The sequence below is a fragment of the Ambystoma mexicanum genome, chromosome 3q, assembly GCF_040938575.1.
Source record: "Ambystoma mexicanum isolate Mex_15411 chromosome 3q, UKY_AmexF1_1, whole genome shotgun sequence".
In the NCBI taxonomy this organism is placed as follows: Eukaryota; Metazoa; Chordata; class Amphibia; order Caudata; family Ambystomatidae; genus Ambystoma; species Ambystoma mexicanum.
In genome coordinates this window covers 950,804,095-950,830,942 of record NC_090926.1, presented here as the reverse complement: position 1 = coordinate 950,830,942, position 26,848 = coordinate 950,804,095, and the positions used below count along the sequence as shown (strand labels likewise).

General features: G+C 47.8%; 1 protein-coding gene across 2 annotated transcripts in view; it reads left to right on the top strand.

Annotated features, from left to right (window-relative positions):
• LOC138583125 (uncharacterized) overlaps positions 1-26,848 on the top strand; it is a 271,451-nt gene that overhangs the window by 106,339 nt on the left and 138,264 nt on the right. The window contains exon 5 of one of the 2 annotated variants that reach the window (XM_069655095.1): positions 18,265-18,660. In XM_069655095.1, the coding sequence (XP_069511196.1) occupies positions 18,265-18,635 (371 nt within the window). In that variant the 3' untranslated portion in view covers positions 18,636-18,660. Of the gene's footprint in view, positions 1-18,264; positions 19,933-26,848 lie in introns of those variants that run through there. The other variant, XM_069655094.1, reaches the window with a different exon arrangement.

The window sequence follows — 26,848 nt, the reverse complement described above, 5'->3', positions numbered from 1 at the left end:
TGTGTTGAGTCTAGCAAGTACAATGCTAAGTAGAGTCAATTTCACTCTACTGCTCTGGGAAACAGTAGTTTATCCCAGAGAAGGTGGAAAACTAAAAGATTTCCCTGTGGCACTGCACTGAAGGTGCTGTGTGACACAATTGTAAAAGATGATGCCTATGGAGTTTGTTGGACTCCCTACCCCAAAGAAACAAACACAGAAAACAAATAGAATTAAATGTACAAAGTCCCAAAGTTCGGCAAAAGAGCTGGGGGTCTCTAAGGTAGAGAGGAATTAGCACATTTTTGAGAATTCTCCTTAACACCTGGAAGGTTTTGATCTCCAACTCTCATATTCAGAAAGATCCTTGGGTTTCACCATCAACAGCAGCCTGTCCTTCCTGAAACACATAGCCAAGCAGGCCCAAACGCCTGGCTCCAAATCTGCACCCTTTGCAATATCAAACCCTTCATTCCACCACAGGACAGTTGGACCATAGTGCAAGCCCTTGTGGTCTCACATGTCAATGCGGGAAACACTCTCTTTCAGACAAGTTGTGATTCAAGTCAGTTCATCAATGTGCTGCAGCAGGAGCTTGAGCCACCAGATATGTTAAGCTTAGCTTCCAGGTACACTGATGTGCTGCTTGTGGCCTCTTTGTAGATGATGTATGCAGTCTTGAATAGTATTCTGGCCAGAGTAAAGCCACTGTAGTTTGCATAGGACAGGGGGTGATTCAGTCAAATTTCCATGCGCTCGTAAAAAGGCATGCTGTTGCATGGTGGTGTACAAGCGGACCTTCACTAAAAGTAACTCCAGGGAATAAAAATATTCCAAAAAGCCAAGTGCTCACTTGTAACTTTCTAACAAGGCACATGTGAATGATGACACGGATTGTTGCAATTGTTTATTAGAAGTATCCATACATGCAGTCTGCATCACTTCCCTTCCTTCGCTCACTCATGTAAAGTAACTGCAGATAGATGATATCATGCTGCATGCACAGTGCCGCTATAGCCATGAACTAGTTGCAAGTGTCTGTGACAGGGGAGAGCATTGAACACTGGAATGTTGGGGCAATGGCATATAAACGTATCTATAGTATGGTGCTGCTATGTTTTCTGTCTCTTCCATGACTGCACTTTAAAAAAAAATAGTCTTTCTCTAATTTTCTGATGCCATTTCAGAGGAATCAAATTCGGGTGGTAACCACAGATCTTCTCCACGTTGGCCCAGATACTTGAGCTGGGCTCTCCCCACCAGACAGATCTCGGGAATCGTGCGTTGCAGTTTCATCCATTTGTCTGCAAACACAGTCTCCCTCCGCTCAGGTCCTTGGCAGCCATGCCTTGTTAATACTCTAAACCAGAGAAAGTCCGGCGCAGCGCCAGCGTTGATTTTGGCCATTTTACAAAATATTAAATGACTTGTACCTTTTTTTAAAGAAAATAGGAAGCCAGCGTACATTTGGAGAACAGTGCTCCCCAAATAGCAGCCAGTCTAGCAGAGAAAAACACGAACAGTCTGCTCCTGAGTGACTGATATACCTTATTGTTGGCACAGGAACCCTTCTGCCCTGGGCCCACCGTCATTCTTCATGGTGTCTCCGCTATACGCTTGAGTTGGAAACATGTAGTCGCGAAAGCGAGAGATACATATGCTAGGTAGAGTACGTGTACTGAGGCTGATCTTTCGAATATTGTCACATTGTATGTCCGGAATTAAAATAACAGCAAGTTATAACATGCCACCGGGTGCTATTTGGAGGCGTAGGGAAAAGCAGGAATTTGGTTTCTTCAATTAACTAAAGGTCAAAAAGTATGGCAGGACACACGAATGGGCAGTTTGTTTCTTCAAGAGAAAGTCACTCTACCTCTTTATTCGAGGATTTAGGAGCAGTAGTGGGCAAGGATGACTCAATCAAAAGTTGTAGTGAAGGGGTTTGTAGGTGTAAGTATGGCTTGCAATGGATGACTGAAGGCAGCCACGCAGCATTCAACAGAAATGCCAAGTAGTGCAAAGACAATGAAAGGGATCATAACCGGAAGTAGCTGGAAATGCAAAAGCAGTTTGAGGAAACCTAAAGGAAGTCATAGGACGTTCTTTGGAAGACAAGTAGGATGAAAGCGGCATCAAAGAGAATCACGCAGAAATTGCACACATTTCAAAGACAGACGGACATAAGGCAATCAAAAAAGTCATATGTAATTTACAGACAGTCGTACAACAATAGTCATGAACAATCAAGAAGGAAGAGTGAAATGGTGTCCCGTCAAATGTTCGAATGCATTTGATCGAATGACAAAATGCTCGAGTCAATTTGACCGAAAACAAAAAGGGCACATTTTTTTTTAAAGTATATATATATGTTTTGCTCTAGTATATGTAAAATCAGGTGTTTAAACGCCAAAAACAGGGGTTTCAACCCTTTTTTTGGTCAAATTGACTCGATCATATTGTCATTCGATCAAGTGCGTTCGAGCATTTGACCTATAACCGAGTGAAATGATGCAACACAATCAAATAAAATACAGTGGAGGCTCTAACGAATGCATAGACAGCCATGGGGATTATTCAGGCAGCCACAAGGATAGTAAATTGGTTCTAGAGAAGGGAAGCTGAACCATATGGGAAGGGAACTGAGGAGAGCGTTTGTATCAGCATCTGCACTTTCAACTGAAGACAGCCAGCCATGCACCCTGATAAACCTCATATTCATGTGGAAGATGTGACCCTGGAAGATATTAAAAGATGTGCTGCAAATGCCACACGGAAAGCCAAAATATTAAAAGGTGTTTTCCCCCCTTTCTCTCTGTTAAGGATATGCTTCAGTTTTAATCCAACCACTTTCTCATGTTTGCCACAGGTTCTATGTATCTATGTTTTTCTTCTCCACCATTTAACAGCCAATCAATACTGAAACCACTTCTCTCCATCAAAACAGGGATGATAACCTACATCGCTGCATTAAAGAGGTCGAATCAAGCCCTTAAGGATCATGTGCAGGCTATCTCGCACCAAAGCAGCCATTTCCCTCCTGCAAATGGATATTTTTGGGATTATTAATAGCAATACTCTCATTCTTTGTCATGTCAGCCTACTTTCACGGTACTGATGGGTGAACATTGGATGGTGAAGTGAAAACAAGGGAGGAGAAAACAACGATCTTTCTAGGCCCAGTGAAATTGAGAACGTGCAAGTGCAGTGGAGAGCGAAGGAGGAAAGTGCAAGGCGAAGGAGGGGGAGTCGGAAGTGTTGAACACGTGTTAGGTCAACAACCGGTAGTGCGGCAAACAGGTGGTAAGTGAGAGAATAAGGTGTAGACAACCAGTGTCTGATAAGTGCTGGAAGGGGACAGTAGGGTTGTAGATACAGACCTAAGAGCAGAAGTTGCCAGGAGGCAGTGCGGGTGTGTGGCTGGGTGGGCATGGACATGGGCCTGAAATCAGAGGGTAACCAGTTGCCCGCTGCCAAAGCAGACAGATTAGCAGGGGAGAGGAAAAGCAAAGTCAGAAGCAAAGAGGAAGGTCTTGAGGTAATTCTGGAAACTGAAGATGCTTCTTCTCAAGTTTCAGAGAGGCAGGGAGGCTGTTCCAGAGTGAGGACTCAGCCGAGGAAAGGGATCTAGCCCCACAGTTGATAGGTTTTTAGAAGAAGATTCGTATGTTCTGTTGGATCAAAATTCATTGAGAAATGTAGTACACTAGTTATTGATGTGTGTCATTAGTTCTTTATTATCAGGCTGATCACTGACTGAGTAACACACTCTTCAGAGGCGCACAACACCTTCTAGAAGCACTACTCTGTCCACGCAACCACCCCGGGCTATACTCCCCACCAACTCAATGTCCAGGATCAATCACATTTTGCCTTGATAAAGACCCCTGATGGTCGAAATACATGTCGGCACCCACAGTGACAATAAAGAACTAATGACACATATCAATAACTAGTGGACTACATTTCTCAACAAACTTTGATCCAACACAACATAGGAATCTTCTTCTATAAACCTATCAACTGTGTAGAAAGTGCCAATATCGTAGGAATCCAACATTCACCTATTTATCCCATGCTTGGGGTACATGAGCACTGCCCTAACGGATTCCTACAACAGGCAGCATCGACACCATAATCATAATAATATAAGTTCAGTGTGGCAGCTACATGTTGCTGGTGCTCTCACCCTTTCTCCAAATCTGTTCTGGATGAGCTGCAGAGGATGGAGAGTGGTTGCAGGCAGATCTAGAAAGAGGCTGTTGCAATAGTCCAGCCTAGATTGAACCAGAGCTCTGGAGACAGTGAGCTTCTGGGGAAGGAGAGGAAAGGAAAAATACCTCTGAGGAGGTGCAGTTGGGAGTTAGACTTTTTTGAGACATCAGAGAAATGAGGAGAAAAGGAAAGCGTAGAATCAAAGATGACCCCGAGTTTCTTAGCCTCGCAAGTGGGAGCAGTGAGAGGGGAAAGGGAGGCTGGGCAGAGGGTGAAAGTAAAGGAAGGTTCAGGTGTGCTGATGAGGAGGATCTCTGTCTTACTGGCATTAAGGCAGAGGTTGTTGGCGGCGCACCACTCCTGAATTTCAGACAGACAGTTGGAGATGAGAGGGGGAGAAGGGAGGCAGAGGGGAGCCTGCAAACAAGTTTGGTGTCATCAACATAGCATTGAAAGTTTGAGCAGAGAGCAGCAATGCAGTGGGTGAGCAGTGCTAGGTATTGGTTGAAGAGCCAGGGAGAGAGGTTAGATCCCTGGCGGACACCACAGGTAGAAAGTGAGATAGAGGAAAGGAAGGACCCAAGTTGGACCTGGGAGGGGTGGTTGGAGCAGAAGGAGGTCAGCCAGACGAGGGCCTGATCAGTGATACCCATATTATCACAGATGCAATTGAGCCGGATGACATGGTTGACGATGTCGAAGGCAGAAGAGCGATCAAGTAGGATGAGTACAGATGAGATATTAGAATTAAGGTTGGAGAGCAGGTCTTCACGGATGTTCAGGAGAGTAGTTTCTGTGCTTCTGGCAACTCTGAAGCCAGACTGATGGTCATGGAGACAACCAACAGAATTGGCGTGAAGATTAAGCTGGGAGATGGCCAGATTTTCCAGGAGTTTGCCCAGGAAAGGAGTGATAGAGATTGGGCGATAGTTAGCCGAGCTAGAGGGGTCAGCCGTGGGTTTTTTTAGAAGAGGGTGCACAAGAGAGTATTTCAGAGGGGAGGGGAAGGCTCCAGATGTGAAGGAGTGGTTGCAGAAGTTGGCCACAGCAGGAGCAAGGGTGTCCATGTGGTCCGTGATGCTTTTGGACGACAAGGAAGGAATCTGTTTTGATGAGACTTTCATACTTGTCTGGAAATCTCATCAGGGGAGAACAAGTGAAAAGATGAGAAAGAAGGAGGAGAGTTGGCTGCAGGGGGGCCAGAGGTATCGGAGGGAGAAGGGGGAGGAGGAGGAGAGGATAAGAGCGTGGGCAGGATGTCCTGGGTTTTTGAGATTAAATGAGAGGCAAGGACTGTGCAGAGGGCCTTGTAGGCAACAGGAGAGGTAGAGACAGCAGCAGATTTTAAAGAGTTCAGCCTATTTGTAAGATTCCACAGAGACGTGGGCTTGGATAATGGCTCTCTTCTTCATGCAGACAAGGAGCTGGTATTGCCTTTGGAGCAGGCGGTAGGCCAGTTTTTCAGAGAATGCACAAGAAGCCCGCCATTTCCTCTCAGCCACCCTACGCTCATGTTTAAGGGTAACTAGGTCAGAGTAGTACCAAATGTTGCACTTGGCTTTGGGCTTCAAGCGTATCCTCATGACAGGGGCAAGAACATCAAGAGTATCAGAGATAGAAGAGTAGAGCATGGAAAGGGCTGTGTCAGGATGTGAGTCAGCCGGAGGTGGAGGAGGGGGAGAGAAAGTGATAAAGGTTCAAATTGGCCAATAAATTACACAATCAAGAAATTCATGACTCCTTGATACAGTTTCTTCTAGGACCCAACATTTCCAAGGTCAGTACACATTTTAAATGAAATCTTATATATACATACCTGAATATACAAGGGAACTTACATAAGTAAGGTGGTACGAGTCCCTATTTTTTCCGAATCTTGGCATATTTCCTCTAAGGTATCTTAACAATGGCTAAACAAATAATTGCAGGTGTATTTGTTAGTAAAAGGTTAAAGTCAGCATAGAGTGTATTTTGAGGAGGTTTGAGGATTTTCACATACAATATTTTTTTTCCAAGGAATCTATGCTTGAAGGGACGTTAAACCTAGTTGTTAGTGAATCACTATCATAGGCTGTGCTAGTGGCATCATTAATATTGTTTCATAACTCTAACCCTCTATCATGACCAGACAATTGCATTTATTTGTTTCTCATCTCAAGACCATGAATATTATGTATTACATTAATCTTGTGGTGGCCATGATCAGGCCCCTTCCCAAGGGCTCCCTTTGCATCAGCCCCAGTTTGCAGCAAATAAGATCAGACACAGACTGGTGGTAAACCAAGCGTCTTGTATTAGATAGCACATTCACATCATACAGAGTGATCAGCAGGACAAGTGTCCAGGCAGTTGGCACAGGGAGCTCTCTCAGGACCACCCTAGTGTGCCGATTAAATGGCATATCATAAGCAATCACTAATATATTATAGCACTTTCACAATGGGGGGCTGTTACATGGCACGATATTGCAGACATTTGGCAAGAATTGTCGACATGTGACACAGCCCTGCTGGGACATGGCATTGTATTATGGATAAGCAGCATTCGCAGAATCCCTACTGTTATCTCCCATATATGTTGCTAATGCTATACTTGTAGAGAATACGCAGAAGAGCAGGTCTTCCATGTCATCTGCCGCTGGGTGGGCTTGGGCATGTCCGGGGTGCTGCGTGCAGAATGAGGCAGGTGGATGCAGAGGGAGGATCTGGGGCCTAAATGTATGAGAGAAAGCCTAATGCAGTAAACCATAGCATAGTATAGTTATAGCATAACAATCCTGCATAACAGAGCATCACATACAAATCCTGCTACATCAATCTTATTGTATGTCAAAGTTAATCAAATAGAATATCGACAATAGGGTAAAATATTTGTCTTCATTTCAGTTATTACAGGCAATACTCAAGATATTATTTTCTGAATGAGGTCAACTTAACCTATTTTAATGGCCCACACACGGATGCCAACTCAAAGGCCGCCAACAGAAACGGATAGTTAATACCAGCAAACCAGCTGCCTGATAAACAAATGAATTCCAAAACCATAACTTTTTTGTTTGTTCAGTTTATTTATTTCTGAATTTGTGTAGGAAATCTGGATCTAACATTCAAATGTTTAATAACGTGTCGAATTTCAATGCATTGATATGCTTTAATCTGGCACATTCAGTTTTTAATCGCATATTTTGGTTGGATACACAGAAATTGAGTTTGAACCAAAATAAATCATGTTTTTCACCAGCTACCTTGGCAATATCTTCATGGCACCGGTGAATGGTATAAATCAACATAATATAACCTCCCATAGATTAATCATTCATGGAAAAGTGTGAAAAATCCTGACACATGAAGCCAACATGTGGTTGCCTACATCTGCACACTAAATTCATTTGAGTTATGGAAATTAGCATCTGTGTGAAATGTTGACATAGCTCTATCGTTTTCTGGCTACACCCCTCGAAATTGATTTGGGAGTCACTTCTTTGCAAATGTGTCTCTTGCAAAGCATGCATTCCAAAGGTCAAGCTCCCGGATATGATTTGTAAAGCATAGAGGAGAGCACATAGATGAGGAGACAGATGCAGGCAGTACAAGTGCAGGCAGAGACAAGTCGATTCAGCAGGAAATAAGAGAAACTGCAATCCATATTTAAATCATGCTGCATCACACCAGACAGACAGTAGGTAGGAATATAGGTTTGCCGAGATCACTCCGCTGAAATGAGGACACGTTAACTCATCTGCCTTGCAAACATATATGTTCAACAGAAAGTGTTATGCAATCCTGAGCACAGTTTCATGATGGTATGGTCGCACCACCTCCCAATAAGAGCTCAGGAAACATAGGTGGTCATCATTGTGCCAGATACATCTTTGAGCTACAACATTGATCTACAACATTGTAGATTGATATATATATAAATATATATATCAATGAAAAAACTTTGTTAAAGGGATATTATGGTCATCAATGACATTTGTGATGTCATCTTTGATGTCCTGGGTGTTAGTCTTAGCAGTGCACGGTGGTGGCGCCAGTTATGGTTGCTTAGCTTACCATAACTGGCGAATTTCAAGGGTTTTTCGGTTTAACTTGGAACCATAACGTTCCTTTCACAACGTTTTTTCACTGAATTTCATAGGTTTTTAGTAGCGCAACTTTACCATAACGTCCCTTTAACAAAGTTTTTTCACTGAATTTCATAGGTTTTTAGTAGCGCAACTTAACCATAATGTCCCTTTAACAAAGTTTTTTCATTGAATTTCATAGGTTTTTATTAGTGCAACTTAACCATAACGTCCCTGTAACATTTTTTTTTAACTAAATTTTAAAGGTTTTTATTAGTACAACGTGACCATAACATCCTTTTCAATAGATGAAGACCACTAACATCTTATGTCCTCAAAGTGGGAATGCCGGGTGGTAAAAAAAACAAAAAGATTTTCCTTCCTACGCCGGGACACCTGCGGCGTCTCGGTGTAGGAAGGAAAATCTTTTAGCAAGACGGCCACCATGGAAAGGGAAGGCGGGGTGTATAAAGAACACAACGGCGCATGAGCGAGGTTGGGGGGGGCACAGGGGAGACACATGGGCATGAGCAGGGGGTGAGAGGGAACAGGGTACAAACGGGCATGAGCAGGGGGAGGGGGGAAAAGGAAGGAAACACAGGGCATGAGCGGTGGGGGGAACAAGAGAGAGACACGGGGCATGAGCAGCGGGTGGGGAGGAACATGACGGAGACACGGGGTATGAGCAGGGGGTGGGGAGGAACACGAGGGAGACACAGGGCATGAGTGGGGGGGTACAGGGCACATACGGGACATGAGCGGTGGTGGGGAGGAAAGGAGAGAGACAAGGGGCATGAGCGGGGGGTGGGGGGAACACGAGGGAGACACGGAGCATGAGCGGGGGGCGGGGGGTAACACGAGGGAAACACGGGGCATGAGCGGGGGGTGGGGGGAACACGAGGGAGACATGGGGCATGAGCGGGGGGTGGGGGGCAACAGGAGACAGACACGGGGCAGGGGGTGGGGCCAACAGGAGAGAGACACGGGGCATGAGCGGGGGGTGGGGAGAACAGGAGACAGACACGGGGCATGAGCGGGGGGTGGGGAGAACAGGAGACAGACACGGGGCATGAGCGGGGGATGGGGGTACAGGAGACAGATACGGGGCATGAGCGGGGGTGGGGAGAACAGGAGACAGACACGGGGAATGAGCGGGCGGTGGGGGGCAACAGGAGACAGACACGGGGCATGAGCGGGGGGCATGGGGGGCAACAGGAGAGAGACACGGGGCATGAGTGTGGAGTGGGGGAATGCAGGAGACAGACACGGGGCATGGGTGGGGGCAACAGGAGACAGACACAGGGCATGAGCGGGGGGTGGGGTGAACAGGAGACAGACACGGGGCATGAGCGGGGGTGGGGGGAACAGAAGACAGACACGGGGCATGAGCAGGGGAGTCTGGGGCAATAGGAAAGAGACACGGGGCATGAGCAGGGGGTGGGGGGCAACAGGAGACAGACACAGGGCATGAGCGGGGGGTGGGGGGCAACAGGAGACAGACACGGGGCATGAGCGGGGGGTGGGGGCAACAGGAGACAGACACGGGGCATGAGCGGGGGGTGGGGGGGGAACAGGAGACAGACACGGAGCATGAGCAGGGGGTGGGGAGAACAGGAGACAGACACGGGGCATGAGCGGGGGGTGGGGGGCAACAGGAGAGAGACACGGGACATGAGTGGGTGGGGGAAACAGGAGACAGACACGGGGCATGAGTGGGGGGGCAACAGGAGACAGACACGGGGCATGAGCGGGTGGGGTGGGGGGTCACAGGAGACAGACACGGGGCATGAGCGGGGGTGGGGGGTACAGGAGAAAGACACGGGGCATGAGCGGGGGGTGGGGGGCAACAGGAGAGAGACACGGGGCATGAGCGGGGGGTGGGGGGAACAGGAGACAGACACGGGGCATGAGCGGGGGGTGGGGGGCAACAGGAGACAGACACGGGGCATGAGCGGGTGGTGGGGGTTACAGAAGACAGACACGGGGCATGAGCGGGGTAGTGGGGGGCAAAAGGAGAGAGATATGGGGCATGAGCGGGGGGTGGGGGGGCACAGGAGACAGACACGGGGCATGAGCAGGGGGTGGGGGGCAACAGGAGAGAGACACTGGGCATGAGCGGGGGGATGGGGGGTACAGGAGACAGACACGGGGCATGAGCGGGGGGTGGGGGGCAACAGGAGAGAGACACGGGACATGAGCGGGTGGGGGGAACAGGAGACAGACACGGGGCATGAGCGGGGGGTGGGGGGAACAAAAGAGACAGACACGGGGCATGAGCGGGGGGTGGGGGGCAACAGGAGAGAGACACAGGGCAGGAGCGGGGGGTGGGGGGCAACAGGAGACAGACACGGGGCATGAGCGGGGGGTGAGGGCAACAGGAGACAGACACGGGGCATGAGCAGGGGGTGGGGGGGAACAGGAGACAGACACAGAGCATGAGCGGAGGGTGGGGAGAACAGGAGACATACACGGGGCATGAGAGGGGGGTGGGGGGCAACAGGAGACAGACACGGGGCATGAGCGGGGGGTGGGGGGCAGCAGGAGAGAGACACGGGACATGAGCGGGTGGGGGGAACCGGAGATAGACACGGGGCATGAGCAGGCAGTGGGGGGTACAGGAGACAGACATGGGGCATGAGCGGGGGGCAACAGGAGAGAGACACGGGGCATGAGCGGGGGTGGGGGGAACAGGAGACAGACACGGGGCATGAGCGGGGGTGGGGGGAACAACAGAGACAGACACGGGGCATGAGCGGGGGGTGGAGGGCAACAGGGGACAGACACGGGGCATGAGCGGGAGGTGGGGGGCAACAGGAGACAGACACGGGGCATGAGCGGGGGTGAGGGGCAACAGGAGACAGACACAGGGCATGAGCGGGGGGTGGGGGGCAACAGGAGACAGACACGGGGCATGAGCGGGGGGTGGGGGGCAACAGGAGAGACACAGGGCATGAGCGGGGGTGGGGGGCAACAGGAGAGACACGGGACATGAGCGGGGGTGGGGGGAACAGGAGACAGACAAGGGGCATGAGCGGGGGGTGGGGGGAACAACAGACACGGGCATGAGCGGGGCTGGGCGGGAGGGTGAAACACATGGGGCATGAGCGGGGGTGGGCGGGAGGATGAAACACACGGGGCAAGAGCGGGGGTGGGCGGGAGGGTGAAAGACACGGGGCAAATGCGGGGGTGGGCGGGAGGGTGAAAGACACGGGGCAAGAGCGGGGGTGGGCGGGAGGGTGAAAGACACGGGACAAGAGCGGGGGTGGGCGGGAGTGGGCAAGAGCGGGGGTGGGCGGGAGGGGGAAAGACACGGCGCAAGAGCGGAGGTGGGTGGGAGGGGGAAAGACACGGGGCAAGAGCGGGGGTGGGCGGTAGGGGGAAAGACATGGGCCAAGAGCGGGGGTGGGCGGGAGGGGGAAAGACACGGGGCAAGAGCTGGGGTGGGCGGGAGGGGGAAAGACATGGGGCAAGAGCGGGGGTGGGCGGGAGGGGGAAAGACATGGGGCAAGAGCTGGGGTGGGCAGGAGGGGGAAAGACACGGGACAAGAGCTGGGGTGGGCGGGAGGGGGAAAGACATGGGGCAAGAGCGGGGGTGGGCAGGAGGGGGAAAGACACGGGGCAAGAGCGGGGGTGGGCGGGAGGGGGAAAGACACGGGGCAAGAGCTGGGGTGGGCGGGAGGGGGAAAGACATGGGGCAAGAGCGGGGGTGGGCGGGAGGGGGAAAGACATGGGGCAAGAGCTGGGGTGGGCGGGAGGGGGAAAGACACGGGGCAAGAGCTGGGGTGGGCGGGAGGGGGAAAGACATGGGGCAAGAGCGGGGGTGGGCAGGAGGGGGAAAGACACGGGGCAAGAGCGGGGGTGGGCGGGAGGGGGAAAGAGACACGGGGCAAGAGCGGGGGTGGGCGGGAGGGGGAAAGAGACACGGGGCAAGAGCGGTGGTGGGCAGGAGGGGGAAAGAGACACGGGGCAAGAGAGGGAGGGGGAAAGAGACACGGGGCAAGAGTGGGAGGGGGAAAGAGACACGGGGCAAGAGCGGGAGGGGGAAAGAGACACGGGGCCAAGAGCGGGGGTTGGGCGGGAGGGGTAAAGAGACACGGGGCCAAGAGCGGGGGTGGGCGGGAGGGGGAAAGAGACACGGGGCCAAGAGCGGGGGTGGGCGGGAGGGTGAAAGAGACATGGGACCAAGAGTGGGGGTGGGCGGGAGGTGGAAAGAGACACGGGGCCAAGAGCGGGGGTGGGCGGGAGGGGGAAATACACACGGGGCAAGAGCGGGGGTGGGCAGGAGGGGGAAAGACACATGGGGCAAGAGCGGGGGTGGGCGGGAGGGGGAAAGACACACGGGGCAAGAGCGGGGGTGGGCGGGAGGGGGAAAGACACACGGGGCAAGAGCGGGGGTGGGCGGGAGGGGGAAAGACACACGGGGCAATAGCGGGGGTGGGCGGGAGGGGGAAAGAGACACGGAGCAAGAGCGGGGGTGGGTGGGAGGGGGAAAGAGACATGGGGCAAGAGCGGGGGTGGTGGGGGAGGGGGAAAGACACACGGGGCAAGAGCGGGGGTGGGCGGGAGGGGGAAAGAGACACGGGGCAAGAACGGAGGTGGAGGGGAGGGGGAAAGGCATACGGGGCAAGAGTGGGGGTGGGCGGGAGGGGGAAAGACACACGGGGCAAGAGCGGGGATGGGCGGAAGGGGGAAAGACACACGGGGCAAGAGCGGGGGGTGGGGGAAGGGGAGAGACACGCGAGGCATCAGCAGGGGGTGGGCGGGAGGGGGAGAGACACACGGGGCATGAGCGGGGGGTGGGTGGGAGGGGGAGAGACACACGGGGCATGGGTGGGGGGGAGGGAGAGAGACACACGGGGCATGAGTGGGGGGAAGGAGAGAGAGAGACATGTGGGGCATGAGGGGGGGGTGGGCGGGAGGGGGAGAGACACACGGGGCATGAGCGGGGGGTTGGCGGCGGGTGGGGAGAGACACACGGACATGAGCGGGGGTGGGGAGAGACACATGGACATGAGCGGGGGGTGGGTGGCAGGTGGTGAGAGACATACGGACATGAGCAGCGGGTGGGAGAGGCACACGGGGCAAGAGCGGGGGGTGGGCGGTTGGGAGAGACGAGCAGGGCACGAGCGGGGCATGAGCGGGGGGTGGGCGGGAGGGAGAGAGACACACGGACATGAGCGGGGGGTGGGCGGGAGGGAGAAAGACACACGGACATGAGCCGGTGGTGGGCGGGAGGCAAGGAGAAAGACACACGGACATGAGCCGGCGGTAGGCGGGAGGGAGAAAGACACACGGACATGAGCGGGGGGTGGGAGGAACAGGAGACAGACACGGGCATGAGCGGGGGTGGGGAACTTACTGTGCAGGTGGGATACAAAGCCTCTCATGCGAGGAACAAAGATGGCGGGCATCTCTGAAGCCAGACGCACTGCCCGCTTTCACGCATCCAATGAGAGAGCACGTCAGATGTCCGCGGACATCACGCAAGCTGCTTGCCCAATCACCGTCCTGTCCGCGGAGCGAACAGGGAAGTGTGTCCGCGAAGCGATCACAAATATCACTATTTTTTTTCAATTTTTTTAAAAACTACTGGACGGATTTACACCAAATAAAGCAAAGCACGCTTTCGGGACCAAGCCGCCGCTCCTGCCGCTGGTGTAAATCCGTCCAGCGGTTTGGGCTGTAGGCGTGAGCAAAGTTTTTTCCCATTATGTCTATGGGAAAAAAAAAAGTTTTGGGACACCCCCTATAACTTTTCCCCCCCTGGACGAATCCTCACCAACCTTTGCAAAAAAATTCAGAGTGACCCAAATACTTTTTTTGCAAAGTTTGGTGAGGATCCGTCCAGGGAGAGCAAAGTTATAAGCCGCCCAAAAAGTGCTCTTCCTATGTTAACAGCAACTTAACCATACCGTGGCCATGTAATATATGCATCCAGGGTGAGACAAAGAGGATTGGAAAATGCTGTTACCAACCAAGAAGCATTCACATACAGGTTGCCAAATTGTGCCAGAGCCTCCACTGAGGGGACAGCAGGATATTGATCTTGTTCCAAACTCAACCAAACACTTCTCACTGCCAACTGATTCTACTGGGCTTTTATATCCCTCCCCTTCCTGTATAGAAATGTCTCTCTGTGCCTGTTAATTACCGGAGTTAGCTGCTTCCCTGGGCCAATCCATGATTCTCGATGCCAAACTCCTCACATCTCCTACCCTTCTGAGGTGAAATTTCCACAGGAATTGTTCAAAAGGGCCCTTAGCCCCTTCCCTTTCTAGTCTCTGTTTACCACCAGCCTGCCTTGTGGGCTCCTGTGTCGTTTGCTCTCTGTTTCCATCCTGGATCTAGTACATGAATGTCCACAAACACTTGTGGGGAGGGTTCCCTGGTCTCCTTTAGGGCTGTGTCGTGTTCTGCTGGTTCAAGCTCCATCACCACAGCTGCTTCACTGTTCCCCTGTAGCCGGTCGTGGCAGTCTATGGTTGTGTTTTGTCTCCCATGCTGCTCTTGAATGGGAAAACCTACTCTATTTTGATTTCTGTAGCCTGTCCAAACCTCCTTTACCAGAGTGGGTCTTGTCTGTTGGTCCAGGTGCACTGTGGTACTTGTAGTCCCAGTTCTTCTCTGGATGTTGTTGCCCCTGTGGAAACGACCTGAAAGACGAGAGAAAGAACCCTGGCTAGAAATGTGGCTTATAGGGATCATGTCCTGGAAAGAGGTACCAATATGCATGCACGGCTCCATGCAATCCAGGTAGCCGGGGACAGGCGTCTCCTTCAGCTCCAACAAGCTTCCTCTGGAGACCTACTCCTCTCTCTTCACAGGGACCATCCCATGACCCTATTACAAAAATCAATACACCTGTCTGCAATTTGAAACATATCTAACATATGCAGGTTCTGGCACCCATTTTCAAAAAGGTCAAATTCATCTTCGTAAAATATAACGCGCTCTATGAAATATTTCATTCAGAGTAGTGTGTTTCTTTAAAACGTTGCCATTGGTGATTTGTTATTTTAATGTATGCCAATTCGAAATTTGAGTAGGAATTATGACTCTGGATTAGTCACCTGTGAATGTGTGTGCAGTAGAAGAATAACTGATATAAAACATGCAACACAGATCAAAACTCATCCCAAAATCTAATTAACAAAGAACTCACAATGACACAATATGGAAACAAGTCAGAACTTGTGAAAACTATGCAATGCCATGTTGAAGTATGATGCCTGTACTAGATGCATTCCATCAATATAGATTCCACTAGAATGTACAGCCTCTAGAATGCAATTAGTTTTTAGCTCCAAGGTCCACAGAACATGTGCATCACTGAGTTGCTATTGTGTACGATGTTAGCAATGTGGCAACATTTGCCCCGTACAGAACGACATTAAACGATGATGGACCTGCTTCACAAAGCACTTTTCAACCCATTGTATGTAATCTATTTGCAGAAGAGCAGTTTATGCCACTGTGCAAATACTGTGCAAAATTGAAAATGAACCAGTGCAAATATTCTGTAATCTGATACCTGCTATCAAAGTTACCTGACTCATTCTCAAATTATGCACTAACCTATTTGTAAGCCTGCCCCATCACGGTATTGTTGCTTTAAAACTCCTACCCTGCACTCACCTCCTTTCAAATCAATGTTGACATTTTCGGAAGACTACTCTGCAGGATCCGAGTAGTAGTGCAGAACAACTAATCTCCATGCTGCAATGGACCAATTGTTTGCTCCTCCCATCGCTTTACTAATCCTCTACTAATCCACTACTTTTTGAAACAATATCAGCACCAGGCACGGGGAAGCCAGTAAATCTGGTGGCTTGGAATATGGGCTGGAACCTACAATCTCAGCCCACAATCCAAGCCACCTGACGGCTGGTGCCACGGCCGCCATCTTCCCCCCCGCCCTTCGTCCCCTTATTTATTTTGTATTTTCCCCATTTCGCACCCCCCTCACGATCCCAACTTACCTGTTATTTATTAATTTTATTTATTTTAATTCTTATAACGCGCTGCATGCCCGTAGGCCTCAGGACGCACAAAAAACAGAAACATAGACAGGACAACAAGAGAGAGCAAGCAGGATCAGAAAGGGGTCATAAGGATTACTCCATGTTAAAAAGGTTGTTTTTTATGGCTTTTTTGAATAGGAGGTAGTTTTTGATTTGTCGTAGCCCTGCCAGCAGAGCATTCCAAAGTAGAGGGCCCTGAACGTCAAGCGTGGTGGCTCCAAATGTTGCGGTTTTTAATCTGGTGGAAGCAAGGATGTTTGTTGCAGTAGCGCAGTCCGCCTCTGCAGCAGCTTCACAGCTTCTCCAGCCGCTATGGAAAGAGAAGAGGGGCTCCGTATGGAGCCAGGCCTTTCCTTTCCATGGTGTTCATCTTAGCTCAATATTTTCTGTCATTGAACGGAACGTACAAGGCATCCCATTCAATGAGTGAAAATACTTTTTTTTTAGCACCCTGTGTTACCGCTTTGGTATCCTGGGTTACAAACAGCCTTAAGTCCCTGTTCCATGGGCTGGGTTGAGGGTAATCAATGGCCCACAGATGTCATTAATGGCACCCGCTTTGCTCGGGATGTTAACTTGGGCTGCCGTGCCGTTACCCCCTTTCCAGCCCTTGGCATGGGGGTTTAACACCACATTCACCATTCCGTAATGGAAGTTAAAGCACACTTCTCCACTTTACCACTGAAGTTACAGATAAACTGAAATCTGTTTCAACTTAACTGTCTGTCACCCAGCATGGCTCTAACCCTTGAAAAATGTGCTGTATGTTGCTCCCCTACGGCCTATCCTGTCCGTTGCCAGGGCCACAGTTCCACTCCTTTTGTTACACTTCCACCAGTGGGAAAAGCTAAACACGTTAGCAGCCACTGCAACATGTTGCAGGTAGTGCAGCATTGTGTGTTGCAGCATAGGCCTTGTCTACCTTCTTCAATGGAGATGATAAACAAACTTGCAGCGCCTGTTCTGCACAGCAGGCGGTGCAGTTTTGCTGTTTGGGCCAACCTTTAAACCTCTATTAATCTTTTTCCTTATAAAGTCATCTTCTTAGGCTCAGATGAAGGGACACGAACTGCACACGTTTTAGAACACCAAACATTGTGTTTTGTGCATTTTAAAATGGCATGCTGTTTCAACAAACCAAACACAGCACTCTTTGGACAACCAAAGCGATGCTTCTTCCCGACCATTGATAGATGCAATGGAATTGGGGGTGGACATGGAAAAGCTAACAGGTTGTGCGGAAATTGAGCTTGTGGTGCAGAGTGTGGGCAAAACACTGCGGATTTGTAAGCTCATGAAAAGCCCTCTCTGGCTTGCTCATGTGCTAATGCCCTGTGTGCGACAGGAGGACCGCAAAGATAGCAAACCCAGCCACCGTCGGATTACCTGTCAAATTTTCCCCTTTTTATTTCAAACCCATCCCGCCATCATCGCATTAAGATTTCAGGGCGCAGCCAATCCAAACCTTTAGGCGAACTGTAAATCTTCCTACTGTGGAAACGCAGCTCAAGGAGACACAAAGGGGGCCAAAAAACATAGCTCTCGAAACCAAATGCATAAAAAAGAAAATAAACTTGCAGCTCTCGGAGCAGCTCACGGCCGATGAGGCAATGCCATTAGGGCGCACTTAAATACACTTAGGACAACTTTCTTCCCCAAAAGAACTTGATGGATTGTATAGAACGGCTGCAAAGTCGAAGGATTATATATTTAAACAAGTGGTTAAGCCGCATAGGACCACGCTCGGCTGTTGGCTACTGTTCCCCTCCCTCAGTCCTCGACCAAATGAATAGCTCAAGTAATTAATGAGGAAACTAGATAGAGTTTGATTTATAAGCGCACTTTGTTTCTCGTAATCCATCTGACAGTCGTTCACGATTAGTGGCTGAGCAGCACTCGGAAGATCGTTTCCTGAAGACAAATGTTTAGACGGCTGTTGGGATGTGGGCCAAGCCCTAGATGAGTGTATCCACTTTTGTCTTGCAGGTGACCACGATGTACAGCTGCAGATGAAGGGCTACACTTTTTCTCTCTGCGTGAGGGATGACCAGGACGTGCCAGAGCGTCTTGAGCAGGCCCGGATGCAAGTGGAGAAGCTCAGCAGGTCCACCAAGCTGATCCTCGCCACCGAGACCAAACTGCAGGAGATGATCCGCTCGGTGCTGCAGAGCAAGAGCCGCTTGGTTGATAGCCTGAAGGCGACTCAGCGGGCCTATCTGGACCAGGTGCGGGTGGAGGCTAACCTGGAGGACAATTTCCAGAAAGTAGGTCTGGTCCAGCAGAAGTCCAAGCACTATCAGGATGAAGCTAAAGGTGTCCTGAACGAAGTGGCCAAGCATACTGGGTTAACCCTATAGTCAAGAGACGGCAAAAGAAAACAAGGTGTGTCCCTTTTCCATGCTTTCATATAAAATATAAGATCGGGAACATACTCCAGATATACATCTGATGATCAAGAGGGTGAATTTTAAGGCTTACGATTTTTTTAATCTCGTTTTATTACTTTGAGACATTGTCATAATGAAACATGCAATTGGATGTTTACTTGAAAGAAGTAATAGGATAAACCCCCATAAGTCGTGTTTGGTAACCATGCACCCTAGCTGTGATTGGAGTTTTTCCTCACTCCCTGTCACTCTTTTGTGAACACTGCCTTTTGTGCCTTGCCATTTACCATTACATTTCCACGTCTCTGTCCATCCCCTGTCTTACCTAACCTTAACCACTGTCTCTCTCCCCTCTACATCCTTGGCCAGCTCCCCATAGAAAATCCTTTGCATTCAAAACCTGCTCCTGTCCTTTGAAAGATGTCCCCTGAGCGCCATACATTGCTCACCACTGGACACCACCGTTGCTCCTTGTGCACCCCGTACGCCCTCCCTGTGCCTTCCATATCTGCTCCTTGTGTATCCCACACATATCTCAATAGTGTGTACAGCTCTCCCATTAACATTTCCACTCTCAGTGCCCCCCACTTCCTAACGTGTAGCCTGTGTTCTGCTTCATTTTCTGTCATGGTTATTTCCCCTGCTGTCAGGTGTATTGCATTATTATTTGTATATATGTATGTATAATAGCTACACCAATAATTCGCTTCATTCATCAATATGTCACCAATACAAGGAAGGGGTGGTGCCTCTTTGCTGCCCGCAGAGAACTTCGACCAGAGAAAGGACCTATTTGCATGATACGTTATACCAATATTGCGAAACACAATGAAATAGATATATATGCAAATGATGTAATATTTGGTGATTACATGTCTTAACTTCAAGCCTTTTGCACCATTATGAATTTTAATCCGTTAATTTACATCTTCCTTTTACTTTTTTTTTAAATGGGGACAAGTCCCCTGAATTCCCCCATGCTACCCTTACGTTCACCCCTATTAGTACTATGCATCTTACACCTTTTACAACATTTTGTTTGTTCCTGACCAACGCGCAAATTTAATTTAAATCAGCATTTGCATCTTTAAAAAAAATGATATTCTGGGGCAAACCAGCACTCCACCCCCATAACCACCTCAATAATGTTTTACTATACCGCTTTCCTTGTTTGAATCTGTTTTGCCAATTCCCTTAAAAGCATGCACAAACAGATATGGGATGACTAATGTTGTATTTTTTTGTAAAATAAAGTTAATGAAAATTGTGTAGTGCTTCCTCTTCTTTATATTAACTGCAGTCTATTGCCATTATCTGCAGTGTCCTATTCCGCCTCACTTATGGAGCATTGCCTATAAGCGCCGAGGACGAGTATGCTCGTCCTTTTGCATAGACCTGCATAATAGCCTGGTACTTAAGTTTATGGCTGATTTTAATCATATTTGAAGAGAGGGGCCGGATGGGAGACTTTTTTAAGAAAAATGGCAAATGAGTGTCATATTCATATATAATCCCAGCAGCTTGTTTGGCTACTACAACTGCCCTGAGCATATTTGACTCCCAAGCGATGTTCTATCTATGTTGCAAAAATGACCAGCCTGCAATATTTTGATGAAACTAGAGTTGATCAACTTGTTTTGAGTTTATTTATTTATTTATTTATTTATTTGCATTTTCAGTTCTAAAAGAACTTTAACAAAGCTCACAGTTTTAAAAACAATCACTGTTGGCGTTCAAATAGACTATTAAACAGCCTTAAACATGTACAACTTGTAAAAAAGTCACTAATGGAAACATCTAGAAAATGTCCCTCCAATAACATAGATAAAAGGGAAGTCAAAAATGCCCCCAAATGTGCCCCCACTTTAAATCCATTTCACACTGTAAGTAACACATTTCATCAGCAGAAGTTCAGCACATCCCCACTTTCAGATAAAATATCTTAACATCATAGAAAGGTCAATGATAAAATGTGAGTCTCCTACAGATAATGTAATGAAAAAGAGAGGCAGAAATGTTTTACTGGATTGAAAGAATCACAAAAGTGAGGCGTTCGACCCCAGTCAATCCATTCCTGTTGACAAAAAAATAGGTTGTCTCCCATGCTACTTGGTGAAATTTCCATATAAACAAGTGAGAAACAACTTCTTGTGGATAAGATTAAACTTAATACACACTGAGTAAGTGTTGGGTAAGTGCTAGCTAAGTGTAACCAAAGATACAAAGCAAGTAAACGTTGTAAAATCTGCGAAATACTCTCCAACCAGCTGCTAAAACACCTCCTAATGGAATGTAGAACTTGTAGTGTGTGACTGGCTCTCTTTAGGAGATGTGTGTCTCGGGAGGATGGGATTATTGCTGAATATTTCTGGGATAGAATAACCTCTAGTTATGAAACAGTTTTAACATCGACTATAGTGCAAATCCTGAAAAATTATAATTTCCTCATCAGATCACAGGAAGTTTGAAAATATGGTTTACTGTTTGTTGAAAGATTTTTCCCATTCATGTTCTCTGACCCCCCTGATTGGTCATCATCAGATACCCGGTTTAATGTGGCCTAGAGTGAGCAAACTCTATCCTGTTCTTATTCTCAAGGACCCAAGTAATATGTTGAAAACTTGGGAAGTGGTTGTACATTTTTAACTTGGGAAATGATTTGGTTTTATTGGATGGAAGTAATGTTTTAACGAAGTTCCTGTAAATGTGGTATACTTTCTCCTTTTTATCTTACGATTTTGTGAGAGTTTTGTGACTCTTTTTTTTGCTTTACCGAGACTGGGGTGGTGGAGAAGCATCTGCCTACTGGTAAATCATAAGGTTGCTGGCATGGTAGGTGTTGCTCAGTATCATGTCAGTCTTATTGTTCTTAAGATTAACTTGTCCCTATGTTAAGGATTCCACAACTGTGTAGGGTCCAATTCAGTGTAGTTCCATCTTTGAACCCATGTGATGAATACAACGCTGATTCTTTATATAAACAGTGGAACCAGCAGTGATGTCAAAAGGACGCTCCTGGTGTTCCTGGGCAGAGTGTATATTGGTACTGATGGTTGAACGGAGCTGGTCTTGGATGGTTATCAGCGTAAACAGAACATCAGGGGGGCATCATTTAAAAGGAGCATTGGGCCCACTGTTTCATCTTCTGAGGATTGGCGTGCACTTGGTTGAGGCATGCCCGGATGTGTGATATGCAAACAGAACACTGGGGATGAACTGGTTGCAGTTGTTTCCTTGGTCATTGACAAGCTTACTAAGAGATTCTTTGAGTGTTCAATTGTCATGTTCCCATTGGCCATTTGTTTGTGGGTGATAGGCAGATGAAATGTGGTGATCTGTTTGAAAATACTCCATCAGGTTGTGAAAAGAGAAACAAAATATCGAGGCTGAGTACCCCAAAAGGAAATAAACCAAACACAGGTTTCAAAGGAACATACAAAGTACTTTATTCTCTATCAAATACAATTACAAAAACAGTGCAAAGTCAAATAGCTATCGGCCCTCAGTACAACACAACAAACTCCAGCGTGGTTCATTGTGTTCAGTGAGAGAGTGTACATTAGAATGCATTAACTTTTTATACATTTTGTGAGCGCTATGGCCAACCCCTCTTCGGGTTAATATTCTACTTTATATATTACCAATTCTAGGGTTCGTTGTCGTGTCTCAAATAACTGCTTCTAACTGGTTTGTTCTTTATTACATGTAACAATAAGGGTATGCATTAACTGTGTGTTCTAAATTTCGTATTGCAGGTCTTCTTAATCATTAATACAATATAGTAAAACAGATGTTCTTTGTCCAATGTGTAAATACATTATCATAATACATACTCGTGGATTGGTTTACTTGCACAAGTAATCCTTTTACACATAGGTCATCGTAGGACGAGGTCTCAGTTCATGACCTCAACAAGTAGCCTGCAGGAAGATTACACATTAGTGATGTACAGAGGTCAAGACGGCCATGTTGTATTTTGCAATGACATCGTCCACCATTTTATCTCACAGGGTGACTTTTCCACATAAATCCTAAAATGGCGGCATATATAGATTAAAGGTCAGGACCTTGTAACACAGATCTCACAAATGACTTTCGAGCAGCTTGGCGTAGGCCAATATTAATATATTTATTACAATAGGAGGCACGATATACTTTTTTATTCCGACAAACCCTCCTTTTGGCCTATGCCAAGTGCTAAAAAGCTAATTTGGGTCTCCTTATGAATAACTCCATACATCAGTGTCCATGTACCCTGAATCACTATCTGAAATATCTATTGCCATTAGGTCTTTTACTAATATATCTTTTAACACATATTCGTTGGAAGTTTTATCTGAGGCATACACCTCATGTCCTATCGAATTTATCACTTGTGCACAACACCCCCCTAGCATCGAACAGATACCAGGCAGACACTGAATACAGCAACAAAGGAACAACAGAACTCCTTAAATAGTTAATAAAACTGAAAGTACCTTCCAACCCCAAGATCGCAAGAAGTCCCAGAACCAAGCGCTTAGATCCCACTTTCCCTTGGGAACATACACTTCGGAACCAAGGACATGCAGATTTTGTATTGCCTTAAAGATAGTTGGGGAGGAATCTGGTACAAAAACACAGCAAGCGGACCCCACTAATTTACATACTCTACCACGCTCAGCTAGAATGACATCTAATGCCATTCGATTTAGGAGTGCTACTAATCTTATTGCTTTCTGCTCTAATATCATATTGTAGAGTATATCTGTGGTCCGGTTGATGGTTCTCTCCAGTACTCTCGCTAGTTTTCTGATATCTTCTGAATTCGCTATCAGCCCCCAAAATGGCACATCTGATTTTGCTATATCTCCCAATACTTGTGCCGGGGTATCACCATTCTCATCCCGTCGTGGACGAGCCTTCAAAACTTCTTTAGTACTCGCTATAAACACCCCAGGTAACTGGATGCCTAAATAACAGGTTCCTCGCCAATCCCTGGGCAACCATGGAAACGCTATATTACCGCAAACAAAATAGACAACTTCGCCTACATACAAAGGTCTGTCTTCCCCAGTCAAATTTGCAACGTTGGCACAACCTTTAAAATCTCCCATTGACCGAGTGCCATTCCTCTGTATGCAGAAAGAAACTGAATCGGGCTATGGTTAACAGTGTAAGAAGGAGGCACGCCATCCTTATTGCCTATCGGAGCCATTTCGAAGGAAATCAAAGATTGAAAAGGACGAGACAATCTATCAGGGGCCTAATAGAAGCAACATTCGGTCTACTCCTATTTGAAAAAAAGAGAGCATCCCAGGGGAGTCAAAACACGTTTCTCAAAGCTATTCAAATTGGTGCAAGCAATGTTTCCTGAGACGCTATCATTCCATCGGCCAAAGAACAGTGCTCTAAGAGAAGCATAGCAAGCAGTTGTCAACGGTAAAGGATGAATATACCAACCTAGCCCCTTATCCCCGTGTTGCTGTACATGTGAACAGACCCAACAATTGGATCTGTTAAAAATGGCATGTGTAGCGTTCATTATAAGTAGAAAAGTATTATTATGATACATTTGTCTGTGCTAGGAATCTCTAGGGGACAAAGTATGTGAATGCACAAAAGGTGTATGAACAGTGGGTACATTTACAGTCGGTAGCGAAAACTCTAAAGGATAAGCTTCTTCTAAATACCAAAGGCCTACAACAGTGCCTATTATAAAACCAAATATTATTACAAAAACACAGCAGTTCGTTTTTAGGGCCCAGGCATTTTGCCCATTGTCCCGGTTGGTCATCCCCTTATTTACAAGTCCAATACGAGCGGCGGCGGTAGCAGGCATTGCAGTCTTCAAACGAAAACCCCAAAGTTTGTTGCTGGTGACCCCCTCTGGTCGCGCAATTTCTGTGTCCTTCCAAAAACCCTAGCCAACAGAATCCCCTTTCTCAAATTTGGGCAAAAGTAAGCCCTTGATGATTCTTTTGCTTCCTTGAATGCACAGTCGAACCGTGCCGTATGTCTATTTTCTTGGACGCAAGTGATATCTGATTTTTCCTGGTACTGATTGATCCGGAAGCAATGTGTCGTCACTTCCCATTGGAAGCAACGTATCCGGGACAAACGAAGGGGCTGCGTTTGAAACAGCCGTTCCCGGGTGCAAAATTGGTGGAGAGTGTGGGAACAAAATGGCAGCTTCCCCAAGCCTCTCGGGCTTAGAGATATTCTCTGACACACTCTCGGTGCTGTTTACTGCTTTGGGATCATTGGTTATAGTATCAGCAAGGGGTTCTGCTTCTTCTGTAACGTGTGGCACAGGGTGAGGAAGTTTCTTGATGTGTGACGTGTGGATCCAATTCTTTCGGCCAGCTACCCGCACAGCTGTTTGGGTGACCAACAGGACCTGGAATGGCCCACGCCAGCGAGGCGCGAGGCAGGAGATGCGCTCAAATGACTTAGCAAGCACCCAGCTACCAGGTTGTATGCCGTGGCCCGGGCCTTCGTAACGCACAGGTAAGGCTGCTCGTACCTGGTGGTAAATCAAATACAGGTTTTTAGTCAATTGGCTACAAAAATCTGAAAGTAATACATTTTCAATATCTCTTAACTTTCAACATTTTGGCAAATTCCAGATATTGGCAGGTCTCCCCATTACCACCTCAAATGGAAAGAGCCCAGTCTTAGTTTGAGGGGTTGTACGCATGGCTAGTAACACAATTGGTAAGGCGTCCGGCCATTTTAGTTTGGTGCCGGCACACGTCTTAGCGAGTTTGTTCTTGATGATACCGTTGTGTCTTTCTACTAGTCCGGCGCTCTGAGGATGTCTGGCTGAATGGAACCGTTTGTCAATTTGTAACGCTTACCATATCTGTTGGATTACAGCGGCGACAAAGTGTGGACTATTGTCCGACCAGATAACTTTTGGCAAACCGAACCGGGGATAATATTCTTTTAACATAGTTTTCGCAGTGGTCATAGCTGTGGCATCTTTAACAGGGAAAGCCTCAACCCAATTACTAAAAGCACAAATGACTACCAATACATATTTTAAATTATTGCATTGCTCCATTTCAATGAAATCAAAGTGAATTACTTCAAATGGGACAGAGGGTGGCCCACAACTTCCGCTCGGAGTTGCTGTCCCCTTTCCCACATTATGTTGTAGGCAAATCATACAATTCTGGACATAGTGCTGAGCGATTTTTGAAATTCTGTCATTTACCCACACTCTTTCTAACATTTTCGTCATCTGTTGAGCACATACATCGCCATCAAGTTCTCCCAAGCCCTCAGCCCACCTCTTGGCTTCTTCTACTGTGGCATCAGCTTGGATATCCCGTACAGACCCCACTCCCTCATCCATCACATTTGCTTTTTCAGTTTTCCTAGAAACATATATCTCCGTAAGGAGATCAGTGGCAGTTTGTCTGGCTATTTGATCAGAGAAAGCATTCCCTTTTCCAATGTTATCTATAATTTTGCGGTGTGCTGCACATTTTACAACTGCTAACTGAGTAGGGAGCGCAAGTGCTGAGAGAAGTTGCACTATTAGGGTAGCATGTTGCGAGGTTAGAAATCCTCTTTCTGACCAAAGTCTCCCAAAGTTGTGAACCACCCCAAAGGAATACTGACTATCAGTATATATATTCAATGCAAGCCCTTCAGAAAGTTCAAAAGCTCGGGTTAAGGCTATAATCTCTGCGGCCTGCGCAGAATTATGTGTAATTCTCTTAGTTTCCACAACCATGCTTAAGGTAGTGATTGCATAAGCAGCTGTGGATGTACCATCCGGAAGTTTAAAGCAGGAGCCGTCACAAAACAGCTCTCCTTGCAGATTATCCAAAGGGGTATCTTTCAAATCAATCCTGCCCTTTGTTTCTTGCTCGGTCTTGTACAAACAATCATGTGAATCTTAATCGCCGCAAGTAATATCTTGCGGGAAAGGTAGGAGTTCAGCCGGATTAAGAACACAACACCTCCTAATTTGAATGTGAGGGGCAAACAAGATCAATTCGTATCTCGTCAACCGTGCGGAAGTGAGGTGTTGCGTTTGAGTTCGGTTCAATAGAACATCTACAGAGTGAGGCACCATCAGGGTCAAATCATGGCCTAGGACCATTCCCTCACTGTTTTACAGATGCAGCAGCAGCAGCGACAGCGCGCAAACATCTTGGCAAAGCGCATGCTACAGGATCAAGGGCGGAGGA